The 18,057-nt window shown below is 38.6% G+C and overlaps 1 protein-coding gene across 3 annotated transcripts in view; it reads right to left on the bottom strand.

Annotated features, from left to right (window-relative positions):
* The window catches only part of MND1 (meiotic nuclear divisions 1), a 43,487-nt gene that overhangs the window by 20,780 nt on the left and 4,650 nt on the right, over positions 1-18,057 (bottom strand). For 2 of the 3 annotated variants that reach the window (XM_026088276.1, XM_026088277.1), the window contains exons 1-4: positions 17,475-17,536; positions 15,593-15,658; positions 14,698-14,755; positions 12,684-12,832 (exon numbers count right to left, since the gene is read on the bottom strand). In XM_026088276.1, coding sequence (XP_025944061.1) covers positions 12,684-12,832; positions 14,698-14,755; positions 15,593-15,658; positions 17,475-17,492 — 291 coding nt within the window. In that variant the 5' untranslated portion in view covers positions 17,493-17,536. Of the gene's footprint in view, positions 1-12,683; positions 12,833-14,697; positions 14,756-15,592; positions 15,659-17,474; positions 17,537-18,057 lie in introns of those variants that run through there. The other variant, XM_026088278.1, reaches the window with a different exon arrangement.

The raw sequence follows: 18,057 nt of genomic DNA, 5'->3' as shown, positions 1-18,057 counted from the left end.
TCTCTTTACAAAAAAAAAAAAACAAAAACACACAACTTACAGCTCTTTGTGTATTTTTTAGAAGTTGCACTGGGTATTCCAAAGACAACAAGAAATAAGATAAGGATAAGGGAGAGAAGAGCAGAAAGAGAGRAAAAGATATTTAAGAAAACCAACATACGATGAAAATGGAAAGGGTGAAGGAATGGATGGCCATGGTTCAAGCGACGAATCTATGAGATTGGGAGAAGCAGGAAGGCTTGAATGAAGAGGTGGGAACACAGCTGAAAATATGACAGAAGGAAAGACAGTCAGCAAGGAGTCAGATGGAAGAAGGCTGAAGACATGATACAGTACCTAACAGAGCTAAGCRCAAACAGCAGGGAATGTATAAAGAAAAAAACAACAACAGAATTTGCATGTGTCACAGTTATGATAGCAGAGGATCACATCTGGTCAAATGTAGTGACTCACCTTCCCACTCACTGGCTATAGGAAAGCCTGATAGTGAATCAGTATGGTAGCAGATGGAAGATTTTAATTCTTTGAGCAATCTTGGGCCATTTTTCAAAAGGACTGGCAAATAATAGGACTCAAGGAACTTTAACCACCCTGAGAGAAATCTGACTTCTGCCAATAGCTGTGGGATTGATCTGGAGAAAAAGCTACTTATTGCCTCCCGTCTATGTTTCTTAAGAGAGATGTTTGGTCTGCCACATGAACAACCTTCTGCCACAAGTGTAACTGATCAGATGTGGAGAACAAAGAGAGATAGAGATATTCTGCCATACTAGAAAATTTCATGTCTCCGGTCTGTCTGCTCAGAGCACCTCAGAATCAGCACAAGATTAAGGCGAGGTAGAAGAAACCAGGAAAAATGCTGTATAGCAGAAAACTATTCAGAGAAGGAGGGAGACTAAATAATTAAAACAAACAAACAAAAAACCCAAAAAATTCCTCAAAGGGGATCTTCAGTGTTTGCAAAACATGGCAAGATGACAGATTTATCAGTAAGTAACTAGCATCTATAAAACAGAAGAGCTGGGAAACAGTTCCTTTAATTTTACAGACCCCTATAGTCAACTGACTGGCCACTGGGCTAGCCTAGACACTAATTCAATCCAAAGTCTCCCAAAGGGGTGTTCATACTTACTCTGCAAAGGTCTTGTAATGTTCAGCCATACAACTGTGCAGCAGTTTTTGTGTGTTAAGTGCTGCATGCTGCCGATAACCATCGATTCCATCACAGGTCCTAGGGTCTGCTTTGTGTCAAAGGATGCCGGGTAGATGTACACAGGTTATTTATAATATATTATGCAAGCATTATTACTAGGGTTCCACTTTGGTAAGAGTGATGTACATTTGGAAGAGAAACGTTCATATTTTAACCCTGACACAAAACAGCCACAGATTTCAATTAGATACCCCTTTCTCTTCCTTCTCAAAATCTCACTCTACACTGTTGGTTTCTTACTCTCCAGTGAAAGTTTTTGTTGGCCGTATTCCTTCTGGTTTCTCATTCTCAACCGCTCTAACCACCAATATGCCACCAAACACACAGCTTGTCTTCCTAGCATATTAAAATATCTGCAAACCTGGTGTAAGCGATGCAAACCCGGACCCTAGTGTGTACACTGGACAAGAATCAAACCAAGGTCTCATACACTAACCACCAAGAGCATTCACAGCTGTTAAGACCATAATGACAATGGGATAAAGACAGGTATCGTATGCTCAGTTTTCTTTCAGCCAAAATACTCAACCAAAAATGGTATAAAAAGTTACTGCTATTGTGAGCGCCACTCACTGTGGCACCACAAAAGAATTTCAGACATCCATTTTTAATCATTCATAACTTTGTGAAATCATTTACTTTGTGTTTGAAGCTCTCTATGCTTTGTTTCAGGCCACAGGCAAGGGCTTGTTTGGTTTTAGCTTAAACAAAAGCAGTTCAGCAGTTTTAGGGTGACATTTGCAGTAGATTGGTATATTGCTATCGTATGTTAAATTTAATTGACCACTGAAAAAATTAGGTGGAATTGACAGAAGGCATAGAGAAGTATTTTAAGGCATTCTTCTAGATTTTAAAGAAAAATATAAAAAATTGAAGCTAGAAAATAAAATAAAATATACACAGTAAAAATACAAAGATTAATAGCCAAAGAACAATCTAAAAATATTGAAAACAGATCTACTGTGCTAAAAGGAAGGCACAGAACTCTGTTAAAAGAAACCACTGAGTAAATATCATTGAGTAAAACAATAAAACTGTTGGAAAAAAAAAAGTTTGCATCAATGTGCAGAACTGGTTTGTAATATACTACACAGAATAAACATACAACTACTTCTTTAACAGATACAGTCACAAGTGCATACTTGCCAGGACATCCAAGTACAGTGAAGTAACATTCCAGCTAACTAATTTTGCTACTAGCAAGCTTGCAGCAGAAGCAGAGAGCATCTACCGTGAACCGTAGCCTCGGCACTGCTGCTCTGGCCTCAGTAGGTGTGCACACACCATTCATGAAGTGCCATTTAGTATACATCCCATACAAACAGTGAGCTGAACCAAAGGAGAAACAGGTCCCTACCTGAAGTCTGGAAGGACTTTATGTGCTTTTAGTGGAACGCAGACAAAGAAAAACACTCACTTGCTATACAAATACAGGATTTAAAAAAAACCTCAAAGTTTGTGAAAGGAAAAAAAACAGGTAATATCTTACCCAGAAAGTCATTTCAAGTCGCTTGAGCAATATGAAATAAGGAATGATGTTTGCTGGGATTTAGCAGGGGTATGGGTGAAGCAACTGGGAGACAGGGATGGTGTTGAAGAAATACAGGCCAGAACAAGAGGAGAGATGCAAACAGTACAGAAAAACTTCTTTTAACCCAGACAGTGAAGAACAGACAGTAAGATTTTTTTTTTTTTTTTTTTTAAACAGAAAGGGAACACCATAAAAGGGTTAAGCAGCAAATTGTAGAAAATAAAGAGGAGAAAGAGTTTGGGCCCACCACATATCTGTACTCGCAAGATTTTTTTTCTTAAATACTACATTATAGGTATACTGGAGCAATGTTCAAGACAAGAACTCTCTTCTCTTTAGACATGGTGCAAATTTTACCAGAAAAGATTAGTTCATTTGTAATGGTTTTAATGCAATCTTTGAAAGAACCAGTTCAAAAAACTTGGGAGATGGTGGGTAATAAATACAATTTGCTAGAGAAAAAGGAGACCCCAAACCCAAAAATGAGTTTTATTTGCTATTCAAAATGAGAGGCTGGTAAACTGATGCTTTTAACTGAATTATACTTTTTCCAAAATATCATGCAATAATTTCTGCCAGTGTGCAAGTTGTATCTTCTTAAAGAACTATTACAGAGGTAGTGAGAGTTTGTTTTTTTTTTTAATTTTCGTTTGTAACTTCTGTCAGTGATAAAAAAGAAAAAAAAAAACTATTGGAAACTCAAGCTAAGTGCAGATTTTTTTTCAGGGATCTGAGTGGACAGATACCTAACTCCTCATACAATCATCCAATGAATGACTAGCAAGATCCTGAAAAAAAAATTCTGAAGTTAGATTTCTACACTTATAAATAGTATTTATGTGTTTTGCAATAGTATTCATGTGAATAAAAGGGAATTACTTGCCCCTCCCACAATCACCCTCCTGATACTAACTGCATTCCAATCACTGGAATGAGAACAAATATTTTTAATTTTCCCGGTAACCATATTTTGTGTTTCAAAATTAAATTTAGGCCTACAGTCCCGATCTCTTTAGCATGCTAATACATCACAGCAAGACAGAAATATCACATGGCAGATTAGGCATAGCTCTGTTCTCAAAAGATCACTTTGAGCATTAGACATGTCCTCCTTCCTGTAATTGCTTCTGAATAAAGAAAAGAACATGCCCAGTATGGAGAAGAAAGAAAAGAGGAATTCATATGCCATAGGAACTTTCATGCAGCCATGTACAAACCTTTTATTGTTTTCTCCAGTTCTTTTAAAAACTATACATATATGGTAAACCTCTCTATTTACATTAAAAAGTAGTTTTTAAACCAGTTATTTTCCCCTCTTATTATATCTGTCACAATTGTTAACTTAAAGTTTACTTAAAGAAGATGTTTTGCTGCAAGCTTTTGTTTTTTGCACAATTCACTTGCAATACCTTTTGGTACGCACTAGGTATGCAACAGAAACCTCTTTAATAGACAAAAGGTGAAAGAAACAGTTTGTGCAGGCTCAATAAAAGAACCAAATTTCTCTGGCTGCTTTCAGAGTCGGTTCAGYTGGCACAACCTGAGGGACAGATGGGGGTCTACTCAGATACCAAGTATGCCAAATCAACCGGGGGTGGAGAGAGGCAAAAACGCCTCATTCTTCAATCTTGCTTCACAAATGCAAGCAATCTAAAAGGAAAAGCTGAAAGAGCCAAAAGGCATCCACATAACTGACAAAACTATAGAAGATTTTAATATTGGGACATGAAGGATGCTTGTTGCTCTACATCAGTATATTTACTAAAACTACGAAGTCTAAGGTGATAGTTACCATGTCTGTACCAAGCAGAAAGAACACTGGAAAATATTTTCCCTTGGAAAGAAAGTGAAAGAAAGAAAGAAGAAAACTGATTTTTTCCCCTAAAGGGCTTTTAAAGATTGCTATCCTAACCATCTGGGCCATATACTGACAACACCCTCAGGAACAAAGCACAGGCAGTCCCAGGTTAAAACACAATATCCATCTGATATTCCCTGAGCTCAAGTCCTGCCTAAAGGCTACAAAAAACAATTCAAAATGTTATTTCTGAGACTTAAAAAAAAAGACCAAATCTGGCACTGATATATTATTAGTGAAATAAAAAGGATCAGTAAAATAGATCTATGAAACTTCAGAGCTTTGACAACAGTCTTAAAAATTATGACATTGGCATAAAGGGTAGATATGTAAGTAATGCAGAGATAACAAGGCATCTCAAATTCCAGGTACAAAGAGCAGACTTCAGTGGAACTACAATGTGTTCAATAATAATTAGCTGTTTTACTGTGGTGAGGAAGACCTTTCCCCTAAAGTATCCTGCTTCAAACTAACGTCACGCATTTTGCTTTTACACTCTGGTGAACAAATTGTTCTCATTTCATTTCCTTCAGAAGAAGGAAATACTAGGAAGTGAGACTTCCAAATAGAATTGAATGGTAGTATTTTTAGTTCTACATACATACTACTTTTCTGAAGTAAGATATACTATATTAATCGAATGACAAGATTTTAAGGTGAATGTCAAAGTCCAAATTAAATAAGACTACAACACCCAATCTCCAGCAAATCTAGCTTTGAAAGGTAGTATTGCCTTATCCCCCAGCTGGAAGCTCCCGGCCTTACAGCAGTGACAACCTTAGAGGTTTGCCAGCCAGCACAGGCCACCTCCTAAGCATTAGCTTTCAGCAGGACGGTGGGTTTCTGCTAATACACTGAACAGTGACTCACAGCTGCCATACCTACTGTGGGCCGTGGGTGGACGCACAGGGAAAAGTGCTGCATCCGCGCCACGTTTGACAGAGGTTTGGAGGTTGACCCATTTTTTTCCCCCAATTTCTTTGCATTCAGGTCAACAGTTTCAGTAAAATGTCAGGGGTCAGCAACGTATTTGAGCCAGCAGCCAGTATGCAAGCCATATATTCTGAAAAGGAAAGGTAAACCAAGAGACGCCATTACCTAAAAAGATTCACAGTTTCACAGAAAAAACACTGTTAGGAAAAGCTATTATTTTTCCTGTGTATTACCAGAACGAATATAACTAACAGGAAACAGTAAGAGCACATCCTTTTTAACAAAGCAGGATTCTTCCTTCAAGTCTAGTTTATAATTCTGGCAGTAACTACAGAGACAAGTTTAAAAAACAAAAAAACAAAAAAACCCACAACTCTTGTTCTTAAATCAAGCCAGTTTTAGCTTTTGCTCATCAAGAAGTCAGGACAGGAAAACTACATTTCACAGATGCCATTAATCTAGTTACATATTAACAGCTAGTAAAAGTGAAAGCATGAAATTCTACTAATGAACACAGAATTAGGAGGTTGTTTAATTCTAACAGAAGTCTCCAGAGCACCATATTTTTAGAAGTCTGCCATGACAGCAGTAACTAAGCATTCCCTGCAGAGCTTTGCAGCATGCCATTAAACATAATTCCAGAAGGCTTTAATAAGTTACAGCATTAGAAGACTATTCTCTGCTTGATGTTTTAGGACCTACTAAATTCGGAATCATTTCAAGACATTAACAATTTAGAAATGCAAGATGCAAAGAGGTAACAAAAAACCTGGACTGCTTCAAATGAAAACATTTTTAGCATTTTCCAGGACACTGATCCAGGGAAGAATTTTTACAGGATCAACAACCATAGATACACCAACATTCACGATGTTTAAATGACACAAGGTCTCAGCCTCTCGCTTTTAGGGTACTTCCTATTGCTACAACTCCCACTGGGTGGTGTGAAGAAAGTTAGCCAGACACCCCATACCAGCTCCATGGCTGGCCATTTCTTTATGTGCCTAGTCTTTTATTTCAAAGAAAATGTATAGGTCTGTGAAAGCCTGCAGGCTGAAAATAGGGAGGAGTCACTCTAATTGCCTCTGTTGGGAGGATCATTACTATTTAAGAGAAAAAAAAGAGCCAGAAGGGAATGGAATCACCCAGCAGGACTGGGACTGCTGCTGATCAAAACAGCCAGGCCAATCCAAGGAAGATAAATATAAAAAAGTAAAAAGCTAAATTAGATGCCCTCAAAACTGAAGGAAAAAGAGAAGCCCAGCATGGATATGGGAATATTACCATAACTGCTTAGCCAACACATTGGGATCCTGCATAGATACTATAAATGGGCATTAAAGAGATACCTCCTCAGCAATTAGACTCTTCCTGGAAAGGGACAAATTAGTGTCTTTTTCTCAATCTAATAAAACTAAATTGTAAGCATACATGTTAGAGCAAAAAAAAAAAAAAGCTCAATAAACAATTCCTAACATAAGTTGCATACATCAGTTGCAGAAGTACTGATGAACACCTCTGGCTTTAGAGGACAATTCTTTAACTCTGCTACATAAAATTCTCAACATGCATACAATTCTTATTAAAAATACAGTCCTGAGTTTTTCTAAAAGTCATTTCAGCAAAGCTTAAGATAACGACAAAGCTTAAGATTTGTGCATGTAAGATCTGTGCTGTGTGAACACATCCTTTATAGTCAATAAATGAAAAAAGTATTTTTTAAAATAACATACTGAGTACTTAATTACCATAGCTATTCAGCTGATCATAATGTGAAAACCCTGTTCCCCAAAAGTAAACAAACTGCTCTCGATGCATTAGGCCAGGAACCAAAAGTATTGCACAAGTCCCTCCAGGGATATGCAAACTGTTTAAAAGCGAGATGCAGTCCTGCACTAGGACACTATTTACCACTGCTATTAGCATTATTGGACACCTCTCCCTGCTGGTGACAGTGGGATTGACACTACTGACTGCCGCCAGCAGCGAGACCCCACAAGCCAAAGCCATTCGCAGGGCTCCCTGCCCACCTCGCTCAGAGCTCAGAACATGACTTTAAACCAACCATCTTTGATCTCTCGCAATCAGGAATCAATCTCAGACCTGTGTGTGAATACACTGACAATTTAGTGAGTCAACTGGATCAAGGAGGAGGCTGCTCAGACTGAAGCAATGCGGACAGCAGCAGTTTATTTTACTTCAGTCACTGGTCTCAAGCAGTCTCTGTTCTGCAACTTTCCCTGCAGTAATTCAGTCACAATATTTTAGGAGGAAAACACTATCTGTCCAAAGGCATACAAATAAATCAAGTGGCAGCTTGGAAGAACTATTTGGTGGTTAAAACTTCAGATATGCTGGATGCATTCTGTACAAATAAGGTCTGCTCTTTTTAGTTAAGATGTCAAACACATCCAGGAAGCTTCAAGCCAGCTTACTCACCAATATGATTATTTTTTCCATTAACTATTTTCAAACAATGTGCATTCCTAATAAAAGCATTTCCTAATATAGCATTCCTTGAGGTTTGGTGTCTTTTTTTTTTTCTTTTTTTAGTAAATCCTTTCGCTTTTCACGTTTCAATGTTCATAGGTACAATCAATTTGGTATATGTGAAATCACTGTATTTCAACAAGTTCATTCCTGGAGAACTTTCTTTTTTAAATAGCTGCCAAAAGTGAGTTACATCTACTGACTTCTAAATTCCTCCCCAGGCTCAATACATGAGTCATGGGAAGTGAAAATCCCTCCTCTTACCAACCCTAGGGCAGGGATTTAAGGAATGAAACATCAACTAATCCCTTCCATCTTAACTCATACTGGCCCAATGCAAGGCTTAGTGGGAGAAAAAACCCCATCAGAAATGCTTCCCAGGTTTCTGTTGCTCAGCTGTTCCTTGAAAGGAGCACAGGTAACTGCATAAGCAGTACATCCCGCACCCTTCTCTGAGAAGATTGTTTAGTCTTTGTCACAGTAAAAGATGTCACCTTCTGGGTCTCAATCTCAGAAGCAAGGGCAGCGCTAGCACTGTTTGCTGTTAAGCTTTCTCTTGCAGAGCCTAAGAATACAGACGAATAACCTGCAGAAAGCGATGTCACAGGAAAGAGAGATATGTGCAACAATTAATAAAAAAAAAAACAGTAAAATGAACTGAACAGTGAAATGAACTGTGTCCCAAACCAGACTAGGGAAATGAAATAAACTGGTTATTTCCCCAAATTACTGAATTACAGTACTTACAGTACTGTCAACAGTGACACTAACAATGGCAACAGCGAAGCATTATTTTCAAGATGACACTATCTCCTTAAGACCTCCTTTGAAGATCTTGGTATTTCAAGTCCTTATCTGTCAAAAATAATATATTATGTTGTGACAATCCTCTATGACCTTGTGGTTCAGGCACATATCCCAGTCATACTGAATGCCAGACAGTCTTCAGTGTCACCAAACATGACAGAAAGATGCTTCTGCCTCCCTTAAGTGCTGTAGTGTCAGCACTAAATCTGTCCTGTGCAACTCAAGTAGCCACCCCCTCGGTTATCGCTGGCTATGGCGGACAAAGTGCTTTGAGAAATGGGCGCTCATTATGGTTTCTGCAGGTCTTGGTCCGTAGACCTGTCAATCCCTTGGGTGGAAAAAGACCTCACTGTCATCCGGTTACTTTAAAACCATCCTTAATTCAAGCCACAGTAAAGCAAAATACAAGCAAGCCTTTATTTACCTTATCTAAAACAGACAATATAGTTATGAATATTTTACCAAAGTCACAGATGAAGAAATGAAAGAAAATCTAAGCTGAATTTGTTTATAGTAAGGTTACATCAGAAAGGTCGCTCTTTCCCTCACTCAGCTGACATGCTGCTTCCTTCCTTCCAACCAGTTGTCAGGGTTTTAGGCTGCATTTATGCCCTCTCTTCTTCAGCAAGTAACATCTTTCAAGTTCACATGCATTCTGCAGCAATATGTACATCACAACAACCCCCAAATTGTATATAACTAATATATAGGGAGCTAACTGTATAAAACTAATTGTATACAACAATATTATATATAACTGTATATAATATATAGGGGCTAATTGTATACAACATAATACCAGCTCTTGACTGAGACTGAACATGACCGATTAACATGCTGGAGCGACTGATATCCAGTTTCCTCATTTTATGCAAGCTATGAAATCAATAAGGGGCAGCAGAATGATCAATAAAAGATGATCTTTCTGCTTACGCTGCATATGCCAAACTCTTTGTTAGTTTAATAAAAGCCCTGAGCTTCCAATATTATTATACCAAGAATAAACAACTCATTTTGTCAAAACATAATTGAACATCTGTAATTCAAAACTATGGAAACCGATTGCCAGGAAAATTTGATAAAGAATAAAACCACATCCTTTCACCTATTCGTATGAAAGAAAAAAAACCTTCTGAGTAAAGTTTCCACGGTTCTCTCAACAAAGATGAAGTTCCATTAAAAATCTCTCCAGTAATAAAGCTTGTTTAAACAGTACACCTCAATCCACACCCCTGCTCTAATTCCACAATCCCACAGCTGTACTGATGCAACTATAAATCTGACCTGCAAAACAATTTGCAAACAAGCTTCCATCATCTTTTACTTTTGCAGTAATCCAATTGACAAGTGCATAAGCATAACCAAGAGGTCAAGGAAAAGCATCTGGCAGAAGGCACAGACCTTTAAAGCCAGCCATGCCACTGCAAGACAAATCTACACAATATCTATGGAAATCTACTCTACAATTCTTTCTCTGTGGGCAACTGGAGAAAAAAACTGCAGCAGAAACTACACCAGTAAAGATGCTTGCTGTCCCTGCTTTTCAGAAAAACAGGAAGAAATAGAAATAGTCATCCTGGGTTAGATAGCAGCACTGAAATCCTAAAGCTAATGAAATCGGCACATGATTTGCTGTGTACTTCAGTTTACTGGTTAGCATCTCCACCCTCCAAGCACCTCCCCACAAAAACAAGCTGGAAAAAAGCTATGTCAACAGAAATGACTTTATTTCAAGCACTGTTTTTAATTGCCATATCTCTTCCAAGGGGATGACAACCTATACCACAGCACACAGCTGACATTATAAATCCTTCCTGAAAAAAACCTAGGGTATACACAACCACAGTAAGGTATAGCTTTAAATATCCAGACAAAAATGGCTTGCTCTTTGGTATGAATAGTGAGTCAGACTCCCTGGCTACTGAGTCTCTCACAAGGCTGGGGTGTGGCTTGATAATCACAGAAAAAGCTGGAAAAAAAAACTGGGGTTTCAGGAATGGTTCCCAAACCAGCCTACCCAGGATCACAAGCCGGGTAAGAAGCTGAGAGCAACTGCACTACAAACAACTTAGCTAAAACATTATAAAGTACCAAGGCACACAGGCAAACACCCCTTTGCAGGCCCAACTAATCAAATCTAAGCCTCAGCTCCAGGAATTAAGAGAAGAGTTTGCACCATGGAGAAGTTTGTTCTGTTCTTCCACAGTATTTTCAAATATTTCCCTTCAACGTTTGGGGTCACCTTTTCCTTGACTAATTACTCATGCCTTTTGCAAACAAAAATCTTGTCTACAGTTAAAAAGCCTTGGTCACAATATGGACAAAACTGCTAAATTTTTAAACTTCTGCTTTAAGGAAAGAGGTCCGATTCTGTTTTTCAGCTGCTGAAGAAAGAGACCAACTCATGCAGTTTACAAGCGATTTGGACGAGACACAGAAAGCAAGCACGTCCACAGCTTGCTACAGGCTGCGTATGGGAACGATCAAAACCAGGCAACGCGCACCAGCAGTGGTACAATAGCTTACTCTTTCCCTCTGCTTTACATGTTCTGACAGGAAGGTTTGTGATATTTGCTGACTGGATTTAGAAACCATCAAGAAAATGTGTAAGCATTCCCATAAAGAGCACAAACACTACATACAGCTAATGTAAACTCATAATCATAGACACAAACTTTTATCATCTTGTAAAAAAATGTTCAGAGAGCTATTTATTTGAAAATGGCACCTTTCTGCTGTGCCAGCAAAAAAGTTAGTTTTGACTAGTGAAAATCTTTCTTCCTGAAATGCTGAAACACTTCATTCTCATTAGAAATGCAAAGTAACAAATACATTATTTTTAAGGACTCATAACATGATCTAAAAAGAGCTCTTCAATCAGTAAGCCCATATGTTAGGAGTAGGACTTGGTCTGTGAACAGGGGTCTGGTAACAAATCTTTTTTCTGTCAACTGCAACAGTTTTAGTAGTACAAAACTGCTTATATCAGCATAGTTTATTCCTACAGAGAAATAACCATGAACCAACATTATAATACAATAACTGCATGCCTATTATAATACCATAATAATATATGGTATTATGCTTAATAACGTAACAATACATTTAAAGCAGTACAACATATGTTTGTAGACAAGCCCTGAATACCAATGGTGGAGCACATTATGGAGCTTCTGTAAGACATTCCAAGGAAGATATTCATCAGTGTATGCCAGAGACCTTTTTAATAAATTATCTTTAAAATTCAAGATGGGACAGAGGCCAAGGGCAAAGACAACAAATATCAATTCTTTCATTCAACTACCTGGCTACAATTTGCAGTATGACTAAAAATTGAAAGCGTCCAAGAGCAAATCATTTGTATTCAACAAGATAGTGGTAACAAGACAGAGTGTTTGGTAAACAAAGCTGGAATTTTGGCATGTATTCATTCAGTTGCTCAGTTGGCATTTATGCTCTGACAGAGTAAGTAGCCTTGTCTAAAACTTGTGTGAATACACTAATAAGCTGAGTAACTCTACTAGGAAACCCAATTCCAAGTGAGTGTAGAGGGCTAAACTGATCTCATGTTTCAGACAGACAAAACCTCACTAGAGTAGGAATCAGTGTATTGGTACTACCAGTCAATAAAGCTTTAAGTCCAGTCGTGCCAGGCTCTCAGTCCGTGCCTGCAAATGGTACAAGGTTATCCAGGTAAACAGAGGAAGTTTCTCTTGTCTGGACACATTTGAGTCCACAAAATTGTCTGTGGGACAACTTAATATTAACCAAGTCTGTATGACAATGATTGACAAGGCTTACAAGAAAAAAGCAAGCCCAATCAGGCAAACAAATACTTAGTAGAGATTTACCTGAGACTCCAGTTCTTCCAATTTACGCTTCCTGGCATGAAGAGCTTTACTTGGAAAAGCCCAGAAATAATTGGAAGTTCCAATTCTATCAGTGTCCACCATGCCATCATCAACTAAACTTTGCAGAATCTCCTTCACTGACATGGATGCTAATAAAAGCAAAAATTTCAAATTAGAACTGCATAGGACCTAAACTATGGAGAACAATAATACCATATGACAACACCTACAATCACCTATATGAATATTTTACTATTCTGTCAGCTAGCTGGAAGATTTCAAGAAGACACCATGCCTAATGCTTCACTTCAAAGAATGAATCCCTTTGAAATCAGTAGTTTATAGATGAAGGCTGCCATTCTATACAGTCTGGTACCAGATGCTTGTAAAACAACTCAGAACTATCATAAAATATACATACATATTACAGTACAATACCATTACATACTTCTGAGAGGGCACAAGAAGTTGTCTTGCAACCTTTACCCTAACTCGTATTAGCTTTTAATTTCTTAATTAGGCATGTAATTACATTTTACTTTATAATGCTTAGCAAAGCATTAAAAAGCAGCAGACGCACTAAAGCCATCTGTGTACAGACTCAAGAGGAACAGATTTTACATTTGATTATATTCAGTTCAGATACAAAAAGTCATCTTCAGTCAGAAGGATCAAAAACATTCATGAAAATAATTGTTCATTCATTTGTAAAATGGTGAATAATACCACGTATTTGCTAGAAAATGATTTCTGTTCAACAATGGAAAATAGTTATTATTATCTCCAAATGCTGCAGATATAAATACTTTTTAGCTTATTCGTAGCTTTCAGTGTCTGACCTTCAATTTCAAGTCCAAAGAGAAGGAACTAGATTCTAGTTCTTAGAGGAACTGTTCTAGATCAGGAAGAGATCTAGAATGCCCAGTCTTTTGGAAGCTATAGGCTAGATGCCAGCAATGAGGGCATTTCTTCAGACTAAAGCTCTTCAAAATAACTGGGGCTTAGGTTGTGCGTCTAAATACCTCCGCATTCAGGGACAGGATGAATTTGGTCTTTTCAGTATCAAATGTATTAATGGTTTTAGAAATTCTACACTTGCAGGTTGTTAAATACGAACTTCCATTGCTTATACTTACTGTTTTGCTGTTGCAATTAAACATATGCAATAAGGATTTTGACAAATCAATCGAGACAGCATCACATCTCTTTAGATACCTATTAGTGCTTCTGCTAGGTGCTGACATAGTTGAAAAACACTGCTTTGCAATTTGTATGTCTGCAATTTTTTCAACAAAACTTCTTCTTTATCCATTACTGAAGTACTCCGAATGCCACAAAGATACGCTAACCTGGGACAGTGGCAACTATACAAATGTTAAGTTTCTTCCCCCTTTTGTCAATGAACATAGAAGCAGAATGAGGAACGCATAAAACAACTCAGCAGCATAAGAGAAATCATCTTGGACTTAATCCAAAACCAGTGGATCTCATCATGAAGGCTTTTGCTGCAAAGACAAACCCCTACTATGCACAGCTGTTTAGCCATTCTGCTGGGAAAACTCAACAAAACATTGACCGCATATATCTGGACTAGCATTTGAAGATATCTGTGACACTACAGACAGGCATTTAATTCCGTTGTTCACTAACTGAGTAATACATCATGGTTTTCATTGAATGAAAGTCACTAGAAATCAGGTATCTCAGCACCGATGAGAAAACCCATCCCGTGTTTTAGTGGTTAATTTGAATTTAGCTGTCAATTTTAGTAACCTCCCATTTTGGCCACATTGTCCAATGTAAGTGACAAACATTAGCAAACCAACATAGGAGCATTCTGTCAATGCTACTTCTTAAGCTAAACCACTGCCAATGACCAGTCACCCTTTCTAGCTATTTTTCCAGTTATTATTATGATCACAACCCTAGAATTGAAACCAGGAAAATTTACACTGTATGACCTGTCTGAAAAATGATTAATGACTCCAGATAAATAAATTTAGTGAACACTTACTAATCCCTTTTTCTTTTGGAGCAATCTTCTCTATATCCTTCAGCTGGAACACATCTTTCTGTGCAAAACATAAAAGATGCTTCAGCTCCAAAAGACAGCATCATCTAAGCCTCAGTGGTTTTCTAATAAATCAACACCAACAAAAGCAAGTAGGAAATATAACATATGTTTATGTTTTTCTAGGGAAATATGCTGCATATCCCTCAATAGAACATTCTGAGTATTAAAAATATATATATATATATATATATATATATTATTGTAACAAGCCCTCTTCTTTTCTTTGTTATTCTGAAGTCACCATATCTTGTCTAAAGTTAGACTGTAAGCCCCATAGGGCAGTCAGAGCCAAGGCTAGATTGTCAGCACCAGATGCATTGCATTGCTCAAGTATTCAAATGTCACAATAATTTTTTTTAATAAAGAGGTGAAACATTGTGAGTTACATATGCCACCAATACAGTCGTAGCTCTGCCCTTGAATCTCAGGTTTCTTCTCCTCAGTGACCTCTTTCAGGTCTGCTCTCATCTTTTCTAACACTTTTGATTTCTTCCTCCTCCCATAAAGTGCAGTGATATCATTCCTGATGTCTGGCTATTCCTCCTGTGGTAACAGACTCAAAATTAGAAGATATGTGCCCCACTCCTGAATAGGGAGTATGGTAAGCATTTAGGAACACCTGTGCATCCTCACTACGCTGCTTCATCAGCAGACCAGCCACCTGATCCAAAGCTATGTAAATCAAGCTCCATCCCAGTAATTTATATATTAATGACACAGGGCATCAGTGAAAAGCACAATATACCCCATTCACTTTTATCTGCAGTTAACCTCCCTTTAGCACCAGTTTTCCCAATGGATACAAATGCAGGACAATTATAAGAAAGCTACTTACTGTTTCAAAAAAGATCTCCATCATGCGAACTCTCTTCTCTTCAAAGCTTAGTCCTTTTTTCTTGGACTAGAACAGAAGAAAACCCACACACTCTTCCATTTGAATAATTAACATTTTGCTCAGAATTCATATCTGATTACCCCTAAGTTATATTACTTTGCCATCTTTTAAAATACCTTACCACTTCTCATAGAGTTTCAAATAAACTTCTGCCCCAAAGAAACATTACACCAAGCTAATCCACCTGCAATAAATTAAACTGATGTACACATATTAAGTTTGGAACTGATCTATTATGCAACCCAATCCATCTTAAGCCCCACTGTTTCTTGGCATACCCAAACAGTTCCTTTTTTTTGCATTATTAAACTCAAAAAATTACACTTATACCTATTCTCAGTAACTCACCCAAATGTTCAATTGCCCATAAGAAGATAACTGATATCTTTTGCTTGTTTAAAACTGTTTTTAATCTATTTTTATAGAGACACTAATATGAAATGTAGGCCATTTAATTTTTTTTAAGGAGTTAAATTGCATTTTCAGGTATTAGGTTTTTCTTCAAATTCCCTACCCAATTTTATAATTTCAAGTTCACATTTTTAAAACAATGTTTCTTTTATTTCTTTTCTCTGTAGTTGTGGAACCAAGCAGCAAAGGACACCAATTGAAATAGAAGCAAAGTGTAGAAATGACTACTCACAAACTGTAACCAGTAATACAAACCAGAGAAATATCTTCCTCTGATCACTTTCAAAGATACTATTTTGGCTTGCCCTTGTAACATTAGGATATGAGATCTTTCATGGAAAATTGGGATTTTTTTTTTTTAAACTAGTAATATTTCACACAGATTTCTACAGCTCAAAAGCAGTACCATAACTTCAATCAGATGACAGTTTGGGGAAAAAAAAAGTGTGTACTACTTATAAACTAAGAAATTACATAAAGGCACTTGCAAATGAGAAAAAGTTAATCATCTGATGAATTCTTTCTTACAAGCAGCAAACAGCATTCACATATATCAGCATTTCCCCCTTCCCCCCAATCTCTGGTTTGCAGGCTGTAAGACCCTGCCCTGTTACGTGCAGCTACAGGAAATTAAGAAGCTGATAGGAAAAGCAAAATAAGATATTGTCAGAAAAAGGTCTCCCTTTAAAAAAAAAGAGACAAATAAAGTTGTCTTTGAGCCAATAAAATTGGGAGATTCTAATAGATGCTATTTTGAGAAAGAAGACTCTTGCTTTGTTACCATGTACCTACAGCACAACACTGACTTTTTTTTACTTTTTGCTTCTTTGCAGCTGCTTCTTTCTTAAATAAGCTAGATGGTAGAGCAGCAAAGTGTTTAAACTCGACATCTACAACAAAACAGCCAGATTGACTTAGATTTTAAAAAAGAAAATTAAAAACTAGTTTATTGAGCTGCAATAACACACAGGCACGAACAAGAGTAATTCAGTAATATTTTTAACAGAGGCATATTACATCTTTAAAAGCCTCACGTCGGCCCTGGTGACACGATGACTGATGCAGGCAAAGAAACCCCGCGCTGCCCCATTAAAACATGGGGCCACTACATAGAGGAAAATAGCAGCACGGACAGGTAATGGAGGGACCTTCACCCATTCTCATGCTGCCTCCCCAACAACTCCATAGGCAGCAGGAACACGGAGGTAGAGATGCAATATGAAATTTAAGCAGAGGGCCCAAAAGCATGTATTAGCTATGCCCCTCAAGGGTCAAGCTTCCCGCGAGCACTCCTCTGGGCAAGTGGCAATAACAAGCAATCTGTTTTCCAGATATCCTTTATTAACGTTCATCGTGATGTCTCTCCCCCAGCTATCAGCCAGGTGTTTCACACCATTAATGTAAAACATACCCAGTCTATCAATTTCATTCGCAGCGCTACTAAAGGCAGCCGCAAGCGCACCCTGCTATGAAGTGGCCTCAAGCACAGAAGTCATTCTCCGTGCTCACGGGGCAGCGTGGACCTTAATACAAGCACAGTAAGATCATCGCCCGGCCTCTTCACACCCGGACACATGGAGAAACGCGGGCGGGCGTCCTCCCTAACCCGCCCGCGGGTCTCCTGGGCCACCCGTCACGGGGCCCAGCTCAGGCTCTCTGTGCACGGCTCGCCCTGACAGCTGCCCGCTAAAGGTAAACTGGCCACCTAACCGCCAGCTAACCACAGCCTGGCCTCCAAGCAGCCGGCCGCGGCCAAGCAAAGAGAAAGCAAAACCGAAACAACAAAACCCCCCGAGGGGTCCGGCCGCCCGGGGGCTCACTGGAGACAGCGGCGCTTCCCCGCGTGGAGGGGCCGCAGGCAGCGCCCGGCACGGGCTCCGCGGGCGCCTCCCGCCCTCTCCCCGCCACCGCGCAGAAGCGACTGCGGAAACACGCCGGCCGGCGACGCGGCCGAAGGGGGCGCGGCGCGAGCAGCCGTTACCCGCGGCAACGGC

This window comes from Apteryx rowi, unplaced genomic scaffold (genome assembly GCF_003343035.1).
Source record: "Apteryx rowi isolate R43461 unplaced genomic scaffold, aptRow1 scaffold_76, whole genome shotgun sequence".
NCBI classification, from domain to species: Eukaryota; Metazoa; Chordata; class Aves; order Apterygiformes; family Apterygidae; genus Apteryx; species Apteryx rowi.
Note: the sequence above shows the minus strand (reverse complement) of the source record. Positions and strands in the feature narration are given on the sequence as shown.